Source organism: Micropterus salmoides, unplaced genomic scaffold (assembly GCF_014851395.1).
Source record: "Micropterus salmoides isolate LMB-PRFRI ecotype aquatic unplaced genomic scaffold, ASM1485139v1 Ms_hic_scaffold_6, whole genome shotgun sequence".
Taxonomy (NCBI): Eukaryota; Metazoa; Chordata; class Actinopteri; order Centrarchiformes; family Centrarchidae; genus Micropterus; species Micropterus salmoides.
The window spans coordinates 28,576,496-28,602,477 of NW_024044348.1; the positions used below are offsets into that span (position 1 = coordinate 28,576,496).

Genomic DNA, 25,982 nt, shown 5'->3' on the forward strand with positions numbered 1-25,982 from the left:
GTTTTTAATTACTCTGGCTGATTATACCTTTCCTCAGGTTAAAGTTAGAGAGAGGTAGGCTGGGATTTAAGTGATGTCACTAAAGTATAAGTCCTAATAAGAATGATAACAGTGTTAAGTTTTCCCACAATAACAGATACAATGAAACTAACAAGAGATTGAGGGAGATGTCAATCAAGTGTTGGCTGTACATGCCCACACAGTCCTGAAAAGAGGTCTAATCAGGCAATATAAGTGCAAACACCTGTGTGGGTGTGTAGCGGCTTTAAATATTCAACTGAATTGCAAGTGTAATAATTCCTCAAGGATTTTATTTTGTTATACCATATGATTGACAAACAAAATCATCTATCATAGAATTGACTTATTCCCATATCCTGGTGGAGTAATTGAACACCTCATCTCTCTCCCACTCTAATGACTACATGTGCCCTTGAGCAAGGCACTTAACCCTCAGCTGCTCACTGATAAACACAAGTTGTGATTGTGCTGTAGCATCTCTCAGTTTAAAAGCTACAGCCAAATGTGTCAGTAACAGTAGTTGAGGCAATGTCAGGACATATTTAAAAACTATATGATGTGATTTATTTATGGAGGGGCAGTTTTGGGTCATGTCTGATCAGTTGCAAAAGGCTACTCTTGGTTTTAGGCCAGTCTACAAGAAAGCTGAGTCATGAACCTCCTTATATATACTGTTGTCCTTCTTTACCTCATGCTGTTTTCATTCCATTTCTGTAATGACAAATTTGATTTGATGCTGTTTTTCTCTTATTTTCACAACACAAGAACATACTGACCTGTGACTATACCAGGACAATTTTGGTGCACAGAATCCTCTAGGAATCATTTAAATTTGAATCACAGCTTAGGTCAAAGTACGTTATTAGCTACAGTTAATAAGCTCAGTTAGTAAACTGCAGTTCACCTATTAAGATAGGTAAAATTGCACAGGATCATGCAATATTACACATAATAAAAAGTGTTTTCCTTTCCCAAATATTTCTGCACCAGGCCCACCCCAAACCTTTTCCTGTGAAGTTAACAAATAGTCAATCTCATGGATTTATTCCATCATACATGGTGCTGGCAGAAACACAATTACATTGGCAACCTAGTCTTAAGCTCTGTTTGTTAATGCCTGGTCCTTCTTCAGAGCCCAGCAATAAAAGCTAACTGTGATGCTGTGTTTCACAGCTCATTTGAAGTGAGCATGTCTCTGTGGTCATGAGATTGTAGACACATCAAGCTCTAAACCCCAGAACTAATGTGGAGCAGCTGTCAGATCCTCTGCACAACAAACGTCCCTCTTTCCACTCAGTTGGCCAGGTCCGCTCTATAGAAAACACACACCTCTCAGAACCACTCCAAGCTGTTGAAGGTTTAACACTATGTAGCATGACTCAAGGTGTCTCTGGCCTATTTTCCATGAGCTGGTCATTTTGTTCGCTTTGCAAGTAACCCTAACCTGAATGGTTCATGTGCTGAACAATTCCAGTTAAACTAACTGGGACATTAAATGTATGACAACATAGGTCATTAACTAAATAATTATTAAAAACATCTGCATCCTTATCATTATCATCAGTATATGGGGAATAGCTAACAACCACATTGTGTCTTGTCTTCAAATATGATTTTATAATGTGTTGAAAATGAACAACAACAAACGATGAACAACAAAAAACTATATAGCTACAAGGGGCTACAAGTTCAGCCCCTGTATTAAGACCAAATATCATACAGGTTTTTTAGCTGCAGCATTTTTCATCAAGCTAGATATTTATTATAGCTTGGTGCTTCCTGTGTTTTACAGACACTCTGACAAGAATATTGTAGTACTGAAGCAATTAGAAGAATAATTGGCCTTCTCAATCAATGTAGCTAGTGGGTCTATTGACCTTGACACACACACACACACATGCATAAATGCACACATAGTCATATCCATATACAATTGATTATCCCTCAACCCCCCCCCCCCCACACACACACATCCACATACACTACACTTTACAGTATACTTTCATTCTCTCTGTATTTTCTTCTCCCTCTCCATCAGCACCTCAGGCATACAGTTGAAGTGAGGTCTGGTGACTAGGATGCTCTGTGGGATTTGTTGTAAAGCTATGACACTAGTTAATAATACATCAAATTAAATAACAGAACTTAAGAATTGTCCTTAGTTTGTTTGTTCAAATAATTGATCCTTGTTTGTTTGCATAATAAGTTTGGAGATCAAAGTTTTACATTATGCCTGTTAATGATTTAACAGACTTCTTCCTATGTGTTTAAGTGTAATCTGGGAATCTGCAACCACATTTTAAATTTACATATTCTTTTTTTTGTCTTTCAGAGAGATGTCCTTTTTCTGGAGGAAAGCCACTGGATTTAAAAGTATTAGTGAGTCTCGACACGGACTGTGGTTTTAGTCATTGTGAGCTGGGCTCCCACTGTCAAGCACAGGCTGATTGTGCTTGGCTCACCAAAGCTGTATTCTCAGCCAACTTTTTTCATTAGATGATAAACATCAGTCCACAGGATTGCCATCCATGGTTTCTGCCCTAATAAAGACTATATCATCCTACATTAAAAAGATTTGCAAAGGAATGTTTACAAAGAAATTGGCAAACCCAATAAAGAAGAAAGAGAGAAGTGAAAATAAAGAGCCTAAATTGACCACTGATTTGCAAGCACACAATCTAACTCTCTCTACCACGCTGAAGACTACAGTTAAAAAGATTTCCAAATGCTCTTCGGCACGTAACATATCGCTTGAAGAGGACGACGGAAAGAACGACTGTTCATCCCTGTCACCCACTTTCAGTTATCGTGTAGCAATTGCAAATGGACTCCCGAAAAACTCTGGTTTTTTGAATAATAATGAAAGTATCTTTCCTGAGGTTCTTTCAATTGATAGTAGTTACTCTGACTCCTTGAGTGAGACAAAACCTGTCAGGAGACTGGATGAGCATAAATCACACACTATGCCAGTAAGACGGAACAGGAAGAGCCTCATCAGTTTGGCTCCCTCTGATGGTAGTTCTGAAGGTGAACGAGTGGAACGCTCCAGTCTACACACACTTAGGCTGGGGGCTCTACGCAAATTAAGAAAATGGAAAAAGAGTCAGGAATGTGTCTCCTCAGACTCCGAAGTGAGCAATTGGAGGAAAACCCTGGGCATCCGGAGCAAATCCTTGGACCGTGCAGGACGGCAGCAAAAGAGCTCGACTCTGGAACCTGGCTCCTCCTCAACAGGCTGCATCAGTCAGACCCAGGATGTCATGGAGATGATCTTTAAGGAGCTTCAGGGCATCAGCCAGATAGAGACAGAACTGTCTGAGCTACGCGGCCATGTAAATGCCCTAAAGAGCTCAATTGATGAGATCTCTAGCAGTGTTGAAGTAGTTCAGAGTGAGATTGAGCAGCTTCGTTCAGGATTTGTCCAGTCTAGAAGAGAAACACGTGATATTCATGACTACATAAAACAAATTAGCCACCAGGCTAATAATTCAACCCTGCGGTTCATCAATGTTCCTGAAGATAAATCAGAGAAAACAGAGAGTCTAATTTATAAAATACTAAAAGATAAAATGGGTTTCATCGATGCCCATAAAACAATTAAAATTGAGCTTGCTCATAGGTTAGGGCAACAAAGAGAATGTTCCAATGCAAAACCCCGCCCTATTATTGTTATTTTTGCAACAACCCAAGATAGGGATGTAGTTTTGAAAAAATGCTATAAACTTAAAGGAACAGGAATTACAGTCACTACTGATAGCTTAACTCATGATGGAAAGGAGAGAAAAGACAAAACATTGTCTTCCTCACAGACCTATGAAAGCATGGATATAAAGGTCTCAGGAAAGGATAAAGTAGTGGAGAGTGATGACTGGGACTCAATGGACAGTGATAAAGAATTAGATGAATTAAGCAGAAATAAATATGCAATGGTGATTTCAAAGCCTGTTCACAAAAACAAATCAGAGAAGAGGCGATCCCATGACCATAGCCGGTCAGGAGAGGAGGCAGGCTACTCAGGCGCAGTTCACTATGCTGATGACTCTTACTATGACCCAGACAAGCATGCAAAGACTTACTACTCTGATTTGACCCCTGGTTGGCTTTCCCAGAGTGACTATTCCACCCCTAAACTTAGCCGCTCTGAGTCTGACTGCTCAAAACTTTGCCAGTCATACTCAGAAGACTTTTCAGAGAGTCAGTACTTTACACGGGCTAATGGCTGCTCCCTGCTGTCCTCCTCAGATCAGGAACTGTGGCAGAGAAAACAAGAAGACATGGCCTCCTCCTGGTATGCTAGTCCCAGTCACCCACTCAGCCAGGAGAATCAAACCTATGAACACAATGAGGTTGAGACTACAGAAACTATTGACAGCGGGGTGAGCAATGGACTTGTCTGCATGTCTGGGGACAGAAGCCACTACAGTGGCTCCCAGGTCTCCCTGCAAGGTGACCTTTCACCCTGGAAAGACTGGCATCATCTGGAGCAGGGTGCTGACTCTGGTTTAGAAGCCTCCATAGAGGTTAGCAGTCCCTTTGACCCATCAACCATCCCTGGTTTTCCTGAAAAAATCACTAAATGTCAGGAGGTTGATTTACAGTTTGAAGGAGATGAGGAATTCATGATGCTTGACAGAGAATCTTCCCTACCACCTATAACCACACACATTATTCCTCCCATCACAGAACGGGAGTCTGTCATTAAGACATCTGCCCGGCAGTCTAAGGAGCGATGTAAGGTGACAAAAGAAAGCACGAAAGTATCGTCTAAGGATGCCCCTAAAGCAGCTGCTAAAGTGACACATAAACCAACTAAATTGGCTCCTAAAGAAGAAACCAACAAAATATTGCCAAAGGAAAGCCCAAAGGTATCTGCTAAGGTTTTACCTAAAGTGGCCTCTAAAGCAGCTCCTAAAGAGTCACCTAAAGATATTCATAAATCAGTAGCAAAAGAACCCTCTCAAGCCCCCCTTAAGGAAAGTCCTAAATTCACACCTAAAGATGTCACAAAACCCACTGTTAAAGAAGTATCTAAAGTGACATCTAAGGTAACTTCTAGTGAGGCTGCTAAAGTCACTCCTAAAGTGACACCAAAAGATAGCCCAATAATGACTCCTAGAGAAAGTCCCAAAGAGTCACCTAAAGAGAGCCCCAAAATAACCCCAATTGAGAGCCCTGTCTCAACCCCTAAAGAGTCCCCTAAAGAATCCCCTAAAGAGTCCCCTAAAGTCATTGCTAAAGAACCCCCACAAGTTTCATCTAAAGAAGGTCTGAAAGTTGCTGCTAAAGAGGTTACCAAAGAGACTGCAAAACTACCCCCAAAAGAGGTTCCAAAAGAGATACCTAAAGTAGCATCTAAGGAGACTTGTAAAGTACCCACTAAAGAAATTTCTAAGATTCCGCAAAAAGAAGCCCCGCAGGTAGCCCCTAAAGAGAGTGCTATGGTACACCCTAAAGAGACCCCTAAAGCTGCCCAAACAGAAGCCCCTAAAGTAGCACCCAAAGTAGCTTCTAAAGATGCCCCTAAGGAAACCCCTAAAGCACTTCCTAAAGAAAAATTCCCTGAACTGGATGTCAATCATAGCTTTCACCAGACCCAGAATAAGTCTTCAACTATGTATCGCAGTCAGAGTGAGATTCGAACAGAGAAGGTTGAGGAGGTTCCCAAGTCTTGGAGCAGTAGGCTCAGCATAGATCTCAGTGAGAAATCCTTTGGTTTTGGCTTTGGCTCTACACTACAGAGAGCTAAGTCAGCTCTGGAGGTTGTATGGAAGTCTGGCTCTCAGACCCCTGCTCCTCCTGAGGAGCCCACCAACTCTTCTTCCTCATTTATGGGGCGTTTCCGCACCCTATCCACATCCACTGCAAATAACTCCAGTACCACAATAGACTCAGATGTCTGCACAGAGCCTCTCTTCTACAAGTCAGAGGAAGAGAAAACATGTGCAGAAGCAGAAGCTGGGGAACAACCAGTGGACAATGAGACCCACTATGTTGAAGTGATGGAGCAGGTACTGGCTAACTTAGAGAACAGATCGAATGCTAATGAGACAGAGGAGACAGATGAGCCTGCACAGGAGTGTGAGACTTCTCAGGAGTATGATGTGTCTGATGACAATGATGTCTCTCAGGATTTTGAGGCCTCTCAAGATTTTGAAGCCACAGAGGACTATGAGGCAAGTAAAGAGGCATGTGTTCTGGAGTATGATTGCAGTTTGGATGAGCAGTATGATGGAGAGTACAGTGAGGACTATGAAACCCAACTCACCGAGGACACTGCTGAATATGATGCAATGGTGGAGTATGTAGACGTAGAGGAACCAGATGAGACCGAGGACAATGATGTGACAGAGGAGATGGAAGAGGGTGACGAGGAGTTGGAGGAGATAGAGGAGATAACAGAGGAGGCCACTGATGTGTCTGAAAAAGTGGAGCATCAGCAGGAGGATGAAAACAAAAATGTTGCAGAGGAGAAGCCCATTGAAGCCCCACCCAAGAAACGCGTTCGACCCACATTCAAGGAAGCAGCACTGAGGGCCTACAGGAAACAGATGGCTGAACTGGAGCAGCAGATCTTGGCAGGGGGTATGACTCTTCATTCCCTTTTGTTTGTCACAGTGTCACTTTAACTTTTGTACTGTTTTACAAGGCTGACATGGCAGGTCATAACTGTGTATCTCTCTATGACCCATAAGAATATACAAATAACAGTAACCCTAACAGTAAGCAGTTGTCAAAACTAACCTGAGACAGGGAAAAGCTGTTTCTTGAAAAACTTCATGTTTCTCAGAGTTGACTTTATACCTTACTGAAATGAATATTAACCTAAGGCTGCCTACAAGGGAGAGAATGAAATCGATAAAGGTATAGTATGATTTGGAAAATACTTGGAAGTAATGTAGAGTATACACAAACTTTAGTTAATAAGCTAAAACATACACCAGTGGTATGGTCTGTTAGTCCTAAACACCCACTGGGTCCTCTGTGTTTTTAGTGGGTTAGGGTTAGGGTTAAGTGTGAATTCTGTCTGGTTTTTGTGGTGGAGACAGGCCCAAAACTTGAAACTTGGTGGTTTAATATTGTTGCATTTATGGGAACCTCAGACTTTGATCCATTCAAAGGATGTCTGTTTGAATTAGTTTTTTAGTTGAAAAACTGAAGAGGGTACTCTCTCTGAAGGTGGATGGCAGTGGTACTGGTGGCATTGACTTTGAATTTGTATTCCCGTGGGACAGTACAAGATTCTCTTATAGCAGACTGTGGCTCAAGGGATAGGACTATCAAAAAACTACCGCCAATTCTTCAAAATGAAGAAAAACATGACTACAGTCTACAATTGGGTTTCATTGGACCAGTGTGAAAACAAAGTCTATACATTTTGACTTACCACAGAGAATGTTCTGTATGTGACTAATGTTTGCACTACAGTTTTTTAAAATTAGCTATTTAATTCTATACATGTATCAGAATATTATTCTAATACTATTATTTATTATTTTATCATATCATATTTTTCCCTCAATGCAGTAGTTGCCTTGAATCAGAATGCGTTATAGCCGATAGGTCAAGGCTTACTTAAAATTGTTGCAGTTTAAAATCAACAAAGGTGTATAAATGATTAAGATAGATTCATTAAAGGAAAAGAAGTCTTTCAACTGGAATGAAGAAAAAGGGACCAGGGAATTTCCACTCTTACTTAAAGTGAAAAGCTCTTGACCTACATATGTAGCTGCAACTGTGGTATTAATGGTGAGTAAGGTACTGTAGTACAGGGAACCCAGAAGACTGTGAGGCTGTGTGACAGATGTGTGCACAAACCTTTTCAGTGGTCACATTCATCAAACACCCTGCAGAGAATAAATTCAGTACTGTTATTTACTGAAACTCTTAAATTAGGAGAGATTCCTTCTCTGGTATATGGTTGTATGTGACCGTGCCTGTCAACCTTTTAAGACCAACAAACTGCAGCTCATATGAGGTCTTACTAGGCAAGATAAAGATGATGGTATATTACCATCATCAGTACATTATCATTAACATTATTACCTTTAACATTTAAATGATTCAATAAAACAAAAAAATCGCCATGAAAAGCAACAACAGACAGGTGCTGGTAGATAGAAGCAATGAAAAATAAAAAACAAGCCACCGCACACTGAAATGACTTTACTATGATTTACTGTGAACAACAACTCCCTGAGTGAACCTGAGGAAGCCATAGGCGAAATGCTTTAAATTATTCTATTCAATTCACCCATACATGTCAACAAAGTGAGAATATTCGCAGAAGGGATGCACCAAAGCTGCTTGTTAAAATTAAGGCCTAATAGATGATTTTTTAGGCTAATACCAATATTAATATTTGAGAGTTTTAAAAATCTGGTACAATATATGGGCCTATACTTGTTATTAACACAAACAAGCATAGTTATTAAAGAACTGTGACCAATACATACTCAGCAGGACATTTTACAATTGAAAAACAAACTTGTCAGTGTTCTTTGGTGTATGTAATGGCAACATAAATATAAATATTTCTAAACATATCTTTGGCATTTCTGTATTGCAAGTTATTGTTATTTATTGACTGTGATTGTCCAGTTTTATTCTTATATTTTGCTGGTCTAATAGACAGAGAAGAGTTAAAAGTCAATCTCTTCATCTGTCATTGACTGACTCAGTTTGTTGAATTATGTGTGTGTGAGGTTAGGCATGCATAGACTCCGGGCATATGACTCTAAATAAAAATGTGTGACCTTCCTATCTGTCCGATGGCTTTTGGCCGTTTCCTTCATCTTTCTATAAGTCAGTTAGTGGCCTTGTCTATTGTGATATATAGTGTTTCTATATTGATCTATAGTGTTTCCTGGTTCACAGTCATGTGTGAGTCCAGATGCCATAGCTATTGTTAGTTTTCACTTTACCCAACAGTGCAAAAACATTTTGAGACAGGGTGAGAAAGGCCAGGATCAGGAGAAAAAATATCAGGTAGGAATAACTATAATCAAAGGAACAGCTAATGCTTGTTTATGCTTTCATCCAAACTGACTATTAAAATGTGGCCAATGCCACCCGAGGAGGATTTTCCTAAAAAAAACCCCAACAATGTATAGATTCATACAAAAATAATCCCTCTTAATCATCACTTATGACCTACTAGAACTGTGTGGTGGTGTCTGTATCTGCAGAGACCCTGACCTCTGCCTGTTTAATTTTTGCTGTGGTCAGGAAGTTTCTGGGCATCAGCCTTTGGGCAGTGGGTGTGTAGCCTCCAGCCAATAACAGTGCTCAGGGTGTGAGGGAGAACATAGTGACCAGGTTACATTGCTGTGCCTGTCTCTCTCCTCTGCTCTCTGTCTGTGCCGTGGATGTAAAAAGAGCTGCAGGTCTGCGTGTGGGACTGAGCCACACACACACTCACAGAGCAGAGCAGGGAGGCCACAGGACAGGATGAAGTGTGGTTTAGGTGGGCATGTTTTTTGTGCTTTAAAACATCACTACTGTGAAACACCAGAAATCAGAAAATAACATTTTATTTCTCTGGTCCACTGCTTTCTCTTTCTCGTTGAGCCGGGGAGGAGGGGCCAACTTTGAATGGTGTGTCTACAAACAGCAACCGACCAATCCTACTTATTCTACCTTTAAGCAATCCTTGAATGTTGCATCACCACCAACTACCTGACATTTTACACAAATCTCTTTTACTTGCTCAAACAGAGTTGATACAAACTCTTCCAATTATGCGTTTATAGGACATTGGAGCAGTTACATTCATTTTTACTACAGATGAAGTAGCCGTAGATGGAAGCACAGACAGAAATACTTAACCCCCCCTCATTAGCTTTATGCCTTCATCTTTTGTAGCTGATGTGTGCTCATCATGCTCGTGCTCTGAAGCGTGCTGGCTGGTCCATGTTGGAGCTGTGAAGGGAGTCTCAGCAGTACTGCCACTCCTGCCAGGCCTGTCTTCAACTGACTACAGCAATGTCTGTATTCAGATGCTAATTCACACTCCCAAGGGCATTCTGTAACCAGGTCAGCCTTGCTTGGAATATTTATAGAGGTCTACTGCTAGAGAAGTTTACTGCTTGCTCCTGGGGGAGCAACGGAGGTAGACCCTCTTTATGCTTAGTGCACCATTTCTCAAGAAAGTGTGGATATGAAAAATGCAGATACAGCAAATGAAGAGTCTCTATTGTTGTTGTTTTAGGTGATACCATCCAATTCAAAGCACTGACTGATTCAGTACAGCTGTTTTCATCTGATTGTTGTAAACTGGGAAAGCCCCTTCTACACAGTTTACACTCAGAACTTGAAGGAGCTATGATGCTAGTTTGCGATACTCTCGATTAGACACTGTACTCTGATTGCAGTATTGTCAAATGGGCCTCATTATCATCATGGCTGTACTTTCCCCCATTAAAACCGCAACAGTTGAAATCTCTGTTTAAAAAACAAAACAAGTGTAACCCATCTCTGATTAGGGCTGATAACCTATTTCACCCCATTTCATCTATTCCTGGTTCATGCCCATAGGGTTTCTATTTTTGTGCTGAAATTGAACTAAATAATCCCTCTGACAGCAGCCTGTCACAGCCTCAAACATTTAGTCATAGCTGAAAAAAATATGAACTGAGGGGAACAGTGAGTGCTAATACTGCACATATACAATTGTGTTGTGTTTTATAGTAGAGAATGGTCATGTGATATTGTTTGACTCATCAGATGGACAAGCAGTGAACAAATTGGTAGCACAGGCACCCAGGATGTTCACATCTCCCTGTGAGCTACCACATTTTATTACATCAAAGCATGGAGGGTTGCAATCTCTCACACATCTCTTCTTAGGGCCTCCTGTTTTATCGCAAATCTGTTATCCTGTAAGTAATTTGTGAGATTATTAATAATAATCATAATAATAATAATAACAATAATCTTTATTTGTAGAGCACTTTTCAAAAACAAGTTACAAAGTGCTTTAACAAGTCTAAAGACAATAATACCCACGAGACAATAATACAAAAACAATACAAGCTAAAAGCATGAAAAGAAGAAGAACATTGAAAAGACTAAAATACACGTTTAAGATAAATATAAAATTAGTAAAATACAATAAAATAAAAGGGATAAAATAAAGTCAAATAAGATCGGGAAAGGCTCTCCTATAAAAGTATGTTTTAAGAAGGGACTTAAAAGAGTTCACTGACTCAGCCGACCTGATTTCCTTGGGTAGGCTGTTCCAGAGCCTCGGGGCCCTGACAGCAAACGCTCTGTCCCCTTTAGTTTTCAGTCGAGACTCTGGAACAGATAGCAGACCTCTGCCTGAGGATCTCAAGGTGCGTGCTGGTGTGTATGGGACTAAAAGGTCAGAAATATAACAAGGCGAGAGGCCACGAAGAGCTTTAAAAGTGATCAATAGAATTTTAAAGTCAATTCTAAAACATACTGGGAGCCAGTGTAATGAAGCTAAAATAGGAGTAATGTGGTCATATTTCTTTGTTCTGGTTAAAAGCCTGGCAGCTGGAGTTCTGGACAGTCTGGAGTCGATCAATAGATTTTTGGGTTAAACAGGTGAAAAGGCTGTTGCAATAATCCAGGCGTGATGAGATGAAGACGTGTAAAATGGTCTCGTTGTCCTTAAAAGTTAACATAGATCGAATTTTTGCTATATTTCTAAGTTGATAAAAACATGATTGAACAAGCTTTGTGGTGTGCTGCTCGAAATTTAAATTACTATCAAACCAAACACCAAGGTTCTTTGCCACAGGCTTAATGTGATTTACTAGGGAACCAGCAGATGGCATTATTTGTTTTGCCATCTGCTGGGACCCGATGACCAGGATTTCTGTTTTGTCTGAGTTCAGCTGGAGGAAATTATTTGACATCCATTTTTTAACTTCACAAAGGCAGTTGTTAAGTGAACTCAGCATTCCAGGGTTTGTGGATCTGACGGGCAAGTATATTTGTGTGTCATCAGCATAAATATGAAAAGAAATGCCATGTTTATGGATAATATGTCCAAGGGGAAGCAGATACAAGGAAAACAAAATGGGTCCTAAGACCGACCCCTGAGGCACACCATATTTAACTGGACAGAACGAGGAGACATAGTTGTTTACAGACACGCAAAACTTCCTATTTGACAGGTAGGATGAAAACTATTATAGGGCAGTACCAGAGATCCCCACCCAGTGCCTCAGTCTGTCTAACATGATGTTGTGATCAATAGTGTCAAAAGCAGCGCTAAGGTCCAGGAATACTAGGACTGAGCACATGCCTTCATCAGCAGACATTAAAAGGTCATTGGTGACTTTAAGCAGGGCAGTCTCAGTGCTGTGGTACTTCCTGAAACCAGAATGAAACTTTTCAAATATTTTGTTATTTTCCAGTACAGTGAGCAGCTGTTTGGACACAATTCTTTCTAGAATCTTTGCAATAAAAGGCAGTTTTGAAAATGGTCTAAAGTTATGTGGGAGGGAGGGATCTAAACCAGGTTTCTTTAAAAGTGGGTTCACGCAAGCCGTTTTAAAATAATCAGGGACACAACCAGTAGATAGGGAGCTGTTGAAAACAGAGATCAAATGGGGCCCAACAGAATCTATTACTTTCAGTAAAAACTTTGTAGGTATTACATGAAGTGGGCTGGAGGACACTCTCATTTGTGATCCTGTTTTTAAAAGCTCAGACAAGTTGATGGGATAAAACTGGTTAAAACTCTCTTGTTACTGGTGAGGAACCTCTGAGTAAGAGGCAGTGGGGGTAATAGAGGCTCTGATTGACACCACCTTATTGGTAAAATAAGATAAAAACAATTCACAGTCATCATTACTTCCAGCTGAGGCACAAGGAGGGGTTGGGTTTACCAGCTGATCCACAGTCTTAAACAGAAACCTGGGATTGTGTTTATGCGTAGAGTTCAGAAAAATAGTGTGTTCTCGCATCCTTAACCAAGTTATTGTATTTAATTAATAAATCCTTCAGACTGAGGTAATGGACTTGGAGACTGGATTTTTTCCATCTGCGCTCTGCTTTCCCGCATTCCCTTTTTAGGCTGCGAATGCTGTCATTTATCCAGGGTTGCTTACTAGCTTTAGACGTAGGCCTAACCTTTAGAGGGGCAGTAATATTTAGTGACGACAAGCAGATATGATTGAAGTGATCGACCAGATTGTTGGTGTTGGAATTAGACAGGTGTTGGCTTTGGCTCTGAAAGAATGTGCAAAACTTTGAAACACTTTGTTCATTAAAGAAGCGAGAACACACGGAGCTTGGTGAGGCGGCATGAGTAACAGGCGAATCACAGCTAAAAACAATACATCTGTGGTCAGATATGGTCATGTCCACTAATTCCACAGAGGAAATGCTGACACCCAGGGTAAAAACCAAGTCCAGCGAATGACCACGGTTATGTGTTTGCCCTTTGACATGTTGTTTGAAGTTAAAAGAAGTGGCCATATTTAAAAAGTCAGTTGCATTAACATTGGTGGGGTCATCAACATGAATATTAAAATCGCCACAAAGAACAATTCTGTCATAATTTAAAACCAGAGTAGATAAAAATTCAGGAAGTTCTGATAAAAATCCTCCAGGCGGTTTTGGGGGGCGATAAATTTTAACAAATATGATAGGTTGCAGCCCTCCAACTTTAAGAGTGAGAACTTCAAAGGAGTTAAATTCATCACAGCGTACTTGATGACATTTTAAATTTTCCCTATACACGCTCACTAGCCCACCACCACGACCACTGACCCTCGGTTGACTAAAACAATCATATTGAGGCAGACACAGTTCAGCTAGCTGGCTATAGTCATTCATTTGCAACCATGATTCAGGTAAAAACATAAAATCTAGATTTGCAAACAAGATAAAATCATTTAAGATAAAAGTCTTACTTGAAAGTGATCTCACATTGAAGAGAGCCATTTTAAATGAGTTTGTTCTGGGTGCTGGAGTTGGTGCAGTTGTCCTAATCCTTAAGAGATTACTAATATTTCTGTGTGGGATGTGCACATTTCGGTTTACTGGTCTATGCGTGATGATGACGGGAATAGAAGTCTTTGGAACAGCGCTGGGAATGGCGCAGCCTTATTTGTCTGAAATGTTTTATCCATCTGTATACTTGAGTGGTTCTTTACAGTGCAAAACACAAACAAAATATTCTAGAAGAAGTTGGTAGCCTATTAAAAAGGTGCAAGCAATGAAAACACACCATTATACAGTTCTAAAGGTGACACATACATGTACATGGTGCATGGTATGAAAATACTGAATTACATAATAAATTAATAAATTAAAAAGGCAAATAAGTATATGGACACATAAAACTAATAAAATAGTTTTCAGTAGGTCAACAAACAGCACATACCAATAATCAATATTTTAGTGGAAGGAAATATATATTATTTATCACTCTCAGCTATAATGTTCATGTTGAATTACACCAAGAAATAAAAAATACACATAAAAACCTTTCCTTAAGTAGGCCACTTTTTGTCTGTTCCTACCACACAGTGTTGCTGGTCTGGCACGTGCACTGACAGTGTGATTAACCTACCTGTCTCAGAAGTGAGGGGTTATTGGTAGAATTATAAGTTCAGGAATTACCATAAAGTTAAACTGTGGACTTTATCTGACATTTGAGCAGGTGGGCTAATTTGCAGTTGGATGGGAGTCTCGAGGACAGGTATACATTTTTTTGTGAGTTCAATAAAGCCACTGGACCCAAACATGCATGCAGCCATCAGCTGAGGAGTGATTAGCTTCTGCGAAGACCTTCAGAGTTGTCTTTTTAACATGTTGTGTCTTCTAGCAGGCAATATCGGTTGTCCTCTTGACATCACCCATGGGGCTTCGAGCAATCTGCGAACTTAACTTAGTTCTAATATATAGAACTAGTTCTAATATATAGAACTAGTTCTAATATATAGAACTAGGCAAGGCGAGACAAGGCAAGTGTATTTGTATAGCACATTTCAACAACAAGGCAATTCAAAGTGCTTTACGTAGAAAACAAATAAGCAACAGGAAATATTAAAAAGACACTGAAATGCAATTTTTAAAGAGTTATTAGGTCAAGTTAGAACTAATGTGGGCTGTTTCTTAAACTACAGTGATTTGTTTTTATTTCCACACACACTGAAGATGAGATATGTGGCTGTGGCATTTTGGAAGGCACTGTGATTGAGCTGGGCTGAGCAACATTAATGAAAAAGTAATGTAACACTAATACTGTTGAGTAATAGACCTTTTTTGATGGTAACGTTGGATTTTTTGAGTAAGAAAAGCACAGGTGTAACTGATCATATTAATTATGGCTCTTTTCCAAGGTGAAATACTACATGGAATTCAGCCATTTATAACGTTATTAATTACACGCACTCTAGGCTGACAAAAAAAAGATGACTTGGTAATGTGCAATTTTTTAGTGACTAAATTATTACAAAATGAATTATGTGATTACATTTTAAAGTAACCTGAATCTGTCCACATGTGAAGATACATAGCCCAGAAATACTGTTTGTAATGTTTAGGCAACTAAAACAGGTAGAGAGTGTCATAAAAGAAACCACTGCTGACACAACTCTGGTTGAGTTGAGAGGCATTGTTGCAGCAGTATATGAGGGTCAAACTAATGGAAATGCACGTCATTTAAAGCAGTTTTATCCCATTTTGTGTGCCATTTAATACTAAACCTGCATTGTTGAGTAGAACACTGATATTGAGAATTTGTTAGCTGGTCATAAATATCATAAAAGTAGAATTTGTCGATTATTGATTCACTTATGTTGCCATCTTGCCAAATTTTAGGTGAATGTTTTTTAATGTTAGTTGCTGTTTAGCTAACTGTGTAACGTTATAGCTGGCTTGATTGAAATTGTTAAAACACTTTATCATATGTTATTAGAAAAAGCTGGTATAATATGTTTATTCTCAGATATTAAGTTAGTCATGACTGGATTGGTTTTCTCCAGTTACACTTGAAACTTGGTATAAGAGTTGACTCCAGCAGTGGGCAGTGGGTGATAAATAAATAAATTTGTTGTAGTATCACCTGTTGTTGTTACAATCTTCTAGCATTCATCCGTTCTAGCGATCATGTTTGAACCTACAACTTCCAAGTAATGGTAGATGTTTGGAGTTGCTGTCACTGCCAGGTCATGCTCCTCTTTATTATCTTGACCTCCTCTGTTTTTCATGAACTCCTTGGAAAGATCCCTATGCCCTCAAGCAATCATAGTGTTGGTCTGTGATCATGACATAATTTGTCATTGTGCTAAATGCTGAAAACAATCTGTGTATAAGTATATTGTGGATATCAGTCATCATCATTTAAGATTTCATGATTTTATAAGGATTTTTATACTGGTATAGAGGATTTTAAAGGACAGTATGTGTCCGTTAGTGTGTCTGTGTGTAATGTGTGCCTGAATGTGTCTACATAAGAACACATGTTCCTGTGTGTGTGTTGGACCAGGGGTCAGTCATGGTTATACTATCAGCCATGTGCAGGCCTTTCTGCTCTGGCCAGCTCTGATCTATATATGGTGCGACCATGTGTGTCGGCACTGAAATGCAGGATTTGGTGCCACTGTTGATACCTCAACACTTTGCCCACAGCTCGCACATACAGAGGTTTCCTACCAATCAGTTAAATTTTTGTTCCACAGATTTAAGGCACCAGTGAAATGAGGCTTATATCAGCAGCCTATAGCCTATCTTTGAGGGCTGGCATTATCTAGTGCAGCTGCAGACTTGCTGGTAGAGGAGATGGCTCTATCTTGTATAGCCGTGCTGAAAGTAGCTTAGCTGATCGCTGTCCATGGTACCCACTTGCAGCTTAGCTCCTCTTTGAGTGCAGTGTCTCTGCGTCTGCGCAGCTTTGGGTGTCACCTCACCTAGTGGCAATATATTGCCACAGTTGTACCAAAAATGTAGTGTCTCTACAAAAAAAATCAGCCTTTTCAAGAATGCATACAATCTAATTGGAATCCAGTCATTGCATATCAGTGCCTGAGTGAGGACCATCATCATGAAAGGATATGCAGTTGTGGTGAACACTAATGGCACTATGAAGCACTCTGTACATCAACCAAATACTATGTACTGTGTTCTCAATCAATGCGTAGGTCCAGAGTTATTGATATATTAATGAATTAATATTATCATGATGCGATTGTAAAAATTGAATCAAATGTCAGCTTTCAAGTAAAGAGCCAAAACAAAATGGAATAGGTACTGGCGAAATTAAAGAAAGCTAATTTACATTGCCTTATGCTGTATTAGTGATGCAGTAACTGCACGTCTGCAGTCTGCTCTCTCTTGTGTCATTTTACTCAGAGCAGCAATTTGATCTTTCTCTTGTGAACAGCTGTTTTCTGTTTGTAGCACATTAGATCATGATTATGCTGCCATTTATCACCCATGGATCAATAGCACAGTAATTACACCTCTGCAGACTGGCTTATTTAAAGGGCTTGCCCTCTCGCAGTTCCTCTTTAAAATGGCAATACGATACCGACCGCTTATGCTTACCTAATGTCCCATGTCTCCATAGCTATGCGTGTTAACTCTGGTAATGTTTTTGATCAAATGCATACTTTTCTTATTTGTGTGACTTTGATTTCAAATGTTCAAAGAAGATATTCACATTCCATCCTTTGGCTGAGAATCCGAGTTCGGTTGTATAACTGAGCCTTTTCTACCGTTTCTACTATCCATTCTCCCTGAGGCACATGTTGACTTCTTCTCCATTTCTGCGTAAATTGTTTGACAAAAACAGAATTGTGTCATCAGGCGGTAATAGTATATTAGTATCCTAACTATGTGTGTGTATTTTCCACTGAGCTGCTCTTTCCTAACTCTTCCCCCTCCTGTCATTTTCTCTTTTCAGACAGCAGTGCTTTGGACACACAGGTTTTAAGTCATTGTTTATCGTCAACCACTTGTGATTCCCTTGCATGTGCATATGTTTGTGTATATGTTTGTAAGAGTGTCTTTAGTTTTGTGGTATGTGGTGTGTGGATTTTATTTCTCCCTTGAATTGAATTTGAAATTGAGTGTACCTGTTAGAGTGTGTGTTTGTTTTTCTGTATATAAATAGAAGTGATATATATAGGTATAAAAGATAATGCAGCATGTGCCTTTGAGCCATTTTGCTGTCACTTTGTGCTGGTTATCATTTTGCATTCCTCTTTTCAGAAAATTATTTGCGTTTCAAACTAGAGATTTTGGTCAGTGAGGAGGGAGCATTACACAATAGGCAAATCTGGCCTGAAGCACCAAGAGCGGCAAAACTCTCAGTCTTGAGCCCACAAATTACATTGATGTGGAATAATTTGGCCTTTTGCCTGTAGTGCTTCCCTCCCTTCTCCCTGTGTTGTACTCCTCCTCTCCTATCGTTTATCTTATCCTGAATTGTCCTCCAAATGTAGTGTATTTTCAAAAGTACATTTTTTTATACAGTATATTTATTTTGTTGCAATTTAGCTGCTGTTTGTTTTGTGTTTAGTTGTGTGCGCTTACCTTCTTGTTTTACATTGTGTGTTTCTTCTCCCTGTAGCCTCGCAGTCTTTTGGATCCCAAAATGCTCGGCTTGCAGTCTGGAGGGTGAGTGGTGGTTCACTTCCTGATCCGATCGGTTCACAGTTACACAAATCTGAGATGCTGTGCTGTTTTGTACCCCCATGCTGAGGCACATATAGCAGAAATGTTTCAGGCACACTGTTTCTATGGCACACAGCCCCAATTAAGGAATCATGCTCTCTGTTTTTGACATACCACAGATGGGAAGACGGATATATCACATGCCTGATTGATTATTCAGAAATGTATAAATGATTAATCATGAAAGTCTACATGAACGAGAGATAAAGCCAACTGTTCTCATATAATGTTGTGAGGGGGAAAAAGCTAGTAATCATATTTAGCCTCCATTACCCCAGCTCATGCCATGACTATGCAGCCATCTGCAGCATGCATTGTGCATAAAGGCAGCGAGTGCCAGGGGTCCTGGGGTGAGTCAAGGGCCGGTGCAGCTCGTCACGTTGTGTATCTTTAGGGTCATACCACTGATGTCGCTAAGAGGGCTGACAGGAAAGCTTGAGGAGCTTTATCTGTGTGGAGGCATTGGGGCCTTACGTCATGTTGAGGTCATTAGAGAGTCTTTGAGTGACAGTTGAGGTGATGCCACTGAGAGCCTCACGGGAAAGGAGCAAGACTGGTGGGAAAGCAGTGGGGGAGTCGTGGAGTGTGCACCAGGGAGTTGAAGGACGGAGAGAGGAAGAGAACTGGAAGTGAAGTGTTTTAGAGACTGAGAAAACCTCGTCTTAAAGTCACCGTTTTTGCGGCGTGGAGGCAGTTGTTTGCATTGTTTTTGCTGTAGTGGTCTTTCACCCCTCAATTAATCTCATATTCATCATTCAAAGTATGTAATATAAATCCAGTAACAGGTTTAATATTTATGAATAGCAAGCATCACTGTAGCCTGTTAATACATAAATATCGTGGAAGCGAGAGTCTATGGGAGGGAGAGGGATTACATGGAGCTCCAGTGTAGGTAGTTGGCACCATGCGAAGCACAGAGGAAGGGGTGAGACAGGTTAGGTAGGAGGCGTGATCCATGGTGTTTGCCGGCTGTGTAAATCAAGGCCCCCCTTTCACAGTAGTAATGTCTCCCCCAGCATGGCATTATTATGATATTAATACACCTTAAATCTGTCTGCTTCTCCAGGGCTGGCAGTATTCTTTATGGTATTGACAGCATGCCAGATTTACGCCGCAAGAGGACAGTGCCTCTTGTCCGAGACCTGGTGAGTCATCTGCCTCAACAAGGTTATATGTGATTTATGTCAAATGTATGTGAGTGACCCCACATTACACTACACTGGTGGAGTCCTGCTCTGTGTGAGTATGAACCCCTACTGAAGAAAATAACAACTTTACTGGGAACTTGATAAAATGTAATGGTGCTTTAGAGTGACAGTGTTTGTATATATATAATATCCTAGGTCTAGCATAGGGCTGATAATAGCCTTAATATTACTTTAGCTGAAATCTCTGCAACAATAATGCTTATTAAAACATAACCTAGTCTGGATTTGTGATTTTAATTAATAGTTTGTTGCAGCACACAATTGGGTTGATTGGAAATACTTTCCAAGCCAGTAAGGAGTTGATTGGAGATAAAAGCCACCATTTAAAACTCTGGCTATTTAGTGTAGAGCACTTGGGAATGTTAAATGTAACCTTAGCCATAACTCTATGGCTTGATTAATTAGCCTAGAGAGGATGTTTAAGACATTGCATCCCAGTGATGCTCCCACATTTGTTTTTACTGGGACATAATGTGTCATAACATACCCCACAGAGAGGCCTGTTGCAGTGCAGTCCACTTTAGCACTGTGCCACATGGTTAGTCTCTGTGAAAGACAACAGGCTGTCGTGATGCGAATAGTATTCATGTCTGTTTATAACTGTTTGTCCATTATGTGCTGCACAGTGTGTGTATGTCTTGCGTATGTTTGTTTGTTTCTCATCTTCATGTATTTAAGTCAAAAGGATGGAAACAATTATCAGAACTCTTAAAATGAGCTACTTGAAAACAACCTGTTTAATACTTAAACATTCTACTCTATGTAGAGTTTCTTGTGAAATAATATGATTATGTAGCTTGATGTCATACACATAGATGCTGATGAATGTTTATATCACAGTGAACAACATGAGTTGATGCTGTATTTGTCCATATCTCTCATGAAATTAATAACCAACAATGTCTTGGTAAGTATGGGTTATCGTTTTTATTTTTCATTTTTTTTGGACTTTGCGTGTATATTTGCCATTCCTACACAGACCCATAACAGCTATGGGTGATATTTTTCAGTGAGTTGTCAGATTTCAGCCTCGCCGATGCTTGGCCATTTTTCTTCCCTTTTTTTTAGTTGCTCGGCAGGTGTCAAAAAATTGCATTTAACTTGAAATGTTGACAACTCAACCCAAAAATATATCCGAGAGACTTCATTGACTTCTGATTTAACTGTGTGAGGCTTTTAAATCATGTAAAAGTGACACTGAGCAAGCCTTTTACACGTGGGATGAAGTCAGTAGTCAGCAAACTAATTGGTCCCCTTTCATGCCTCTCCTTTGTCAATGTCCCCCATTTGCTGTGTGATTGCTTCAGGGCAGCAACAGCGTTTGATTGGACTGGACAACAGGGTTCCCCCTTCTAATGGCGGGAAGCAAAATCATAAACAAACAGAAAAAGAAAGTTGAAAATGGGTTCACAAAGCATTGAATGCTGGATTGTAGCTGCATAGATAACATCTGGACACAGGGTCATATTGTATTGCCCGTTGCAACCTCAGCAGTGCTGGTGCATGTTGATAAACTTACATCAACACTCACAGTTCATGTAGAGGTCACGTTCCCTCCTACATTCTCCATGGCTTCCATGGATCTTTACCATAGCTGGGCTGTGCAGACAAGAGGGTCGTGGTAAAGACTGATCCAATATTGTCAGCTGTCCATGTCTGCATTCCTCTGTTATGTTATTTCCTCTAGTATGGGATAAATGTTTATCAGTCTCTGGTCACCCAAACTCAGTGGATATTAATATAAGAGCTAATTTACGTGTGTGCATCTGTATGTGTGTGTTACCTTTTTGTGTTTGTGGGAGTGCCTATTTAATGTTTGAGTACGTTTGTGAATGTCTGAGCAGATACGTGTGTGTCTTTTAAACGGGTTTGGTGTGTGTGTGTGTGTGTGTGTGTGAGCGAGTCGGTGTTGTGCAGTACAGCTGGCTTCACCCATACGTGAGTGTGTGTGTGTGTCTTGTGTTTCTCTGTTTGTGTCAAACTAATGTGCAGGGCAGACAGCAGAAAATATGATCAAAGCTTCATCCAACAGAGAACTGAATATAAATGCCAAGCATGACTGCAGTTTAGTAACTTCCAATGCATGAGTGGATAAAGAATCCAGCAACGGCTGTATAATCTCTCTTGATGAATAGTAGAATCTTTCAAAAGCTCTATGCCCTCACCAGCAGTCCTGCATGGCAGTTGAGACACCTATGAGCTCAGTATGGATAATAAATACAATTTCTCTGCTGTTTGTGTGCGCAGCATTCATCCCCCTAATTCAATTTCTTTATGTCTTTTATTCTCTTTTAATGGCCCTCCTGGAAATCACAGGCTTTGGTAAGCTTATTTTATGGCTGTGCTTGTGCACAAGTTAAGTTAACACTTTTTCTTTAGACTCATACATTACTGAAATTTATAAAGTCTTGTTTCTATTGTGATGTATAGTTTTACTACGATTTAGCAAATTTCTTCATCCAAATGATATTGTATTATTAATTTCTACTCAGGGCTTTCCTTCCTTTTGCAAAATATAATCACTTATTCACAAGCTGTTATATAGATGTGTGCTGTACATGTAGCTGTGTGTAAATCCACTGAAATACTACATTAAACTGCAGATAGGCAATTGGTAAATTTAACCCTTTTCATCGCCACTCGTTTCCTCTTCTTCTCTCAGACCCTCACTGCTCGAAAGGCAGGCATCTCGTTCGCTCTGGTGAACCGGTCCACCCTGAATAATGAGGACCTGGTGAGTACTAACATGCCCGCATGGAAAATTGTTGTCTGTTTATTGTGGAGTCAATGAAGTAATGAAGGATTCTACGGGGATATGAGATGCAGGATCCATGTTCTCATTATTTTTAGGGTGTTTGGAGAGGAGGGTGCTGGGAAAAACCTTTATAGCTGTGCTGTTTGCTGCAGCTATTGCACTTTAGGGCCCAGGATCACATTACCAGGAACACGGGGTTCCAAAATAAAAAAATGAGATGGATTGCATTAGTTACTGGCTTTATTTCCTTAGATGTACATACAGCATGCCATCATCTGTATGCCTGCGCGTCTCTGTCTATAATACATACTGCAGTTTGCCAGCTACTCATGCTTTCTGCTGTGCTCCTTCTGTCAGATCATTTGGCTCAGTTCATAAATTAAGAGATGGTCCGCATCATTTCATTTGGACAATGCCCTATGATTAATAATAAGCAGTGTGCATCGAGGAAGACAGAGCTATAGAGAACGGGCAGAATGCCTCAGTCGATGGTGTGAGACACTTTTCTGTTGACCTCTGAATCTCTCTGCATTAATTGATTGCAATTCTTCCCTCCCAGAGGGAAGTCAGCGTTATAGGAGGCATGACAAACAAGCAGACAATTTCATATCCTCTGATGTGCAACGAGGGGCCTAAGCCTACAAGATTACTTACTTTAAATGTGCTCTGTACATCATGCACAAATGTTTCATCTTTTCAAACAACGTGGCCCTCAATCTGTGCACACTCATATGTGTACATGTTCTTCACTTATCTGTTTCACACTCTCACACTCTCACACACTGTCTTGGTCCTCACATGCCCAGTTGCCCTAAATAGAAGGGGTCCTGATTGCTTACTCATAGCCATGGGGATGATTAAAGGAGCTTTAGGGATGAACGACTCATGTTCCAGATGAGGGAAAAGTGACGTGATACATACACTTTGGTAATTGGTGCTCAAAGGGAGCTGATTGTTGGGCAAATTTGGAGATTGCGCCACAGTAAAGAATTGAACTTTAGGGCTCAGAGCAAATAAGGAAGTAATAAGTAAGTGGTGGTCAAGGGGGGCTGAGTTCCGAGCAAAGCTGTGGATTGTGCGGTCTTGTTAAGTAGGACGAGCAGATGTTAGAGTTTTATCTGCTGCATTAAGTCCAGGAGAGTGCTTTCCCGTGAGTACTCAGTAAATGACCATATGTTGTGTAAGAGCATAGAGGAGAAAGGGTGAGAAAAGGAGGGAAACGAGGAGAAAACGAGAGAAGATCAGAGCCAAGAGTGACTTGCCATCATGCCCTCATGGCCCTGATGATCAGACGCCAATCCTCCCCCTACTCCCTGGAGAGATGTTGAACCTGTTTAGAGTGCTTCCTTCTTCCACCCTCTATTTGTCTCATCTTTGCCCCACCTCTTCCCTTTCTTTCTCTTTCAGCTTAAACACATTTGAATTGGTTTAAAATGTTTTTGCTGAGAAGTCTCTCTCTCTTGACGGTGTTCTCTTCCTGCGTCATGTTCCCCATGTATCTGCTTTTTAGAGCAGAAAGGAACATTATGTGTGGGCCGGCTAACGGCCCGTGTGTCTGCTCAATGTTCTGAGCTGCGTGTGATCTGAGCACCAGAGCCATTCAACAGTGACTGTCAACATAAACTGGGGTCTTGCTTACCTGCTGAGACAACGGCAGCCTGGACGAAGGAAATAGGGAGCCACGATCTGACATGGGTCAAGGAGTATCTGGAAATAAGATGTGATGCATTGTTCTAAGTCAGTTCAGATATCATCAGGCGGGTTGTAAATAGCAAAATATACAACATTGATTTTAAAAATCTTGCCTGTGATTTCCACCCAAGTCATTTTGGGTAGTTTTGTGAATCTTGCCAGACAGAAAAACATATTAGATTGCGTTTAAATACTTGAGATTGTCAAAAGTTCGCGACATGGATTCCTTGTTATGGCTGAGACAGTACAGTAGTTAAAGCAAAAGATTATAGGTGTAGAAGGCTGGAGCAGGATGAGGAGAGGATGACAGTGTTAGGGAAGTGGTTGACAAGGACAATAGGTGGTGAAATTGGAAAGGAGGGGTGAAAGAAAGAGGCGAGATTAGATTCTTCTCTGTCATGTTGCTCTCAGGCAGAGGCTGTCAATCATTTGTAGAAGTGTCTCGCACAAAATCACCAGGGTTACCTCCCAGTTTAACACATGAGGCTCACACATGCAGCACTCTTCCCACATCTGCTGCATAGTCTGACGTTCAGTGTCAGGAATGAGACTGAGGCAGATAGGGAGCGAGGGAAATTTAAAAAGAGAGAAAAGGGCTGTGTTTATGAAATAGATTAACAGCAAACATACTACTCATGCAGTGAAATGTAGTTCTAGACTTGATACCATTCAGATTATTTGGTTGGCTGGTAAAATAGAGGCTTAAAAAGACAGATATTTCCCTTGCTCGCAGAAATTTTGGCTCGCTCACCTCTTGCAGGCTGTGTCAGTGCTGGACGTTCAGTATTACATTTGGTGAGGAGCAGGCTTCTGGTTGTGGCCCTGGTCTAGCTTGTGTGTAAATTGTGGATAAATCTCAGACATCTGCTCCATCTCATCGTTCCTAGATTAAAAGGGAAATCTCTCTCTGTCTCCCTCTGTGTTTCATTTAAGGTCCTCCACAGTTCAGCAACCTCTCTGTTGCATCAGCAGTCTTACAATGTTAGATAGCCTTGTTGTCCTGTCATCTGGTGTCATTTAATCATCTCTGCAAGTGTATGTGTGTGCGTATCTCTGTGTGTATGTGTGTTCGAGTGAGCAGTGCAGCAGTCTTTGTGGTAAAGTGGAGAGCTGCTGTTCAGGTGTTAAAGCACACTGTCAACACAGAGGGGCCTGACAGCAGAGGGAGGGGTGGAGGAGAAGGGACGAGGAGTGGAGCACAGTAGAAGTGGAGAGCAAATATCTCTTGAAGATTTATTTAACCACCATACATCTCCTTCTCTTTCTCTGTCACTTTCTCTCTCTCGCTCTCTCTCTCTCTCTCTCTCAATCTGGATAATGCTCACTTTTAAAAACCTTATTTACAGCACCCATTGATTCTGCCTTCAAGAATTGGCAAGTCCCGGCCCATTTTCCAGTCCTTGTGGATGGCAGGGCTGCTGCAGTAAAGCATTCAATTCGAAGAGGCTTCTGTTACACAGCAATCAGTCTAGACAGGCCTCAAGTAGACTTTTGTATTTGGTCTGGAGGAGTGTTAGTCAGTAAACCACTCAATGTGATCAAAGCCTGTGGGCTAAGGATGCTGTTAATCTAAGCTTAATGAGATGTAAGGCTGATTTACACTCATACCGCTGACCTCTCCACTGATGATAAGGTAATCAGGAAAG

General features: G+C 40.6%; 1 protein-coding gene across 2 annotated transcripts in view; it reads left to right on the forward strand.

Annotated features, from left to right (window-relative positions):
- LOC119890745 (protein unc-13 homolog C) overlaps positions 1-25,982 on the forward strand; it is a 107,530-nt gene that overhangs the window by 6,082 nt on the left and 75,466 nt on the right. For both annotated transcript variants that reach the window (XM_038702126.1, XM_038702127.1), the window contains exons 2-7: positions 2,354-6,603; positions 17,909-17,931; positions 18,578-18,624; positions 19,748-19,826; positions 22,206-22,211; positions 22,552-22,623. In XM_038702126.1, the coding sequence (XP_038558054.1) occupies positions 2,550-6,603; positions 17,909-17,931; positions 18,578-18,624; positions 19,748-19,826; positions 22,206-22,211; positions 22,552-22,623 (4,281 nt within the window). In that variant the 5' untranslated portion in view covers positions 2,354-2,549. The remainder of the gene's footprint in view (positions 1-2,353; positions 6,604-17,908; positions 17,932-18,577; positions 18,625-19,747; positions 19,827-22,205; positions 22,212-22,551; positions 22,624-25,982) is intronic.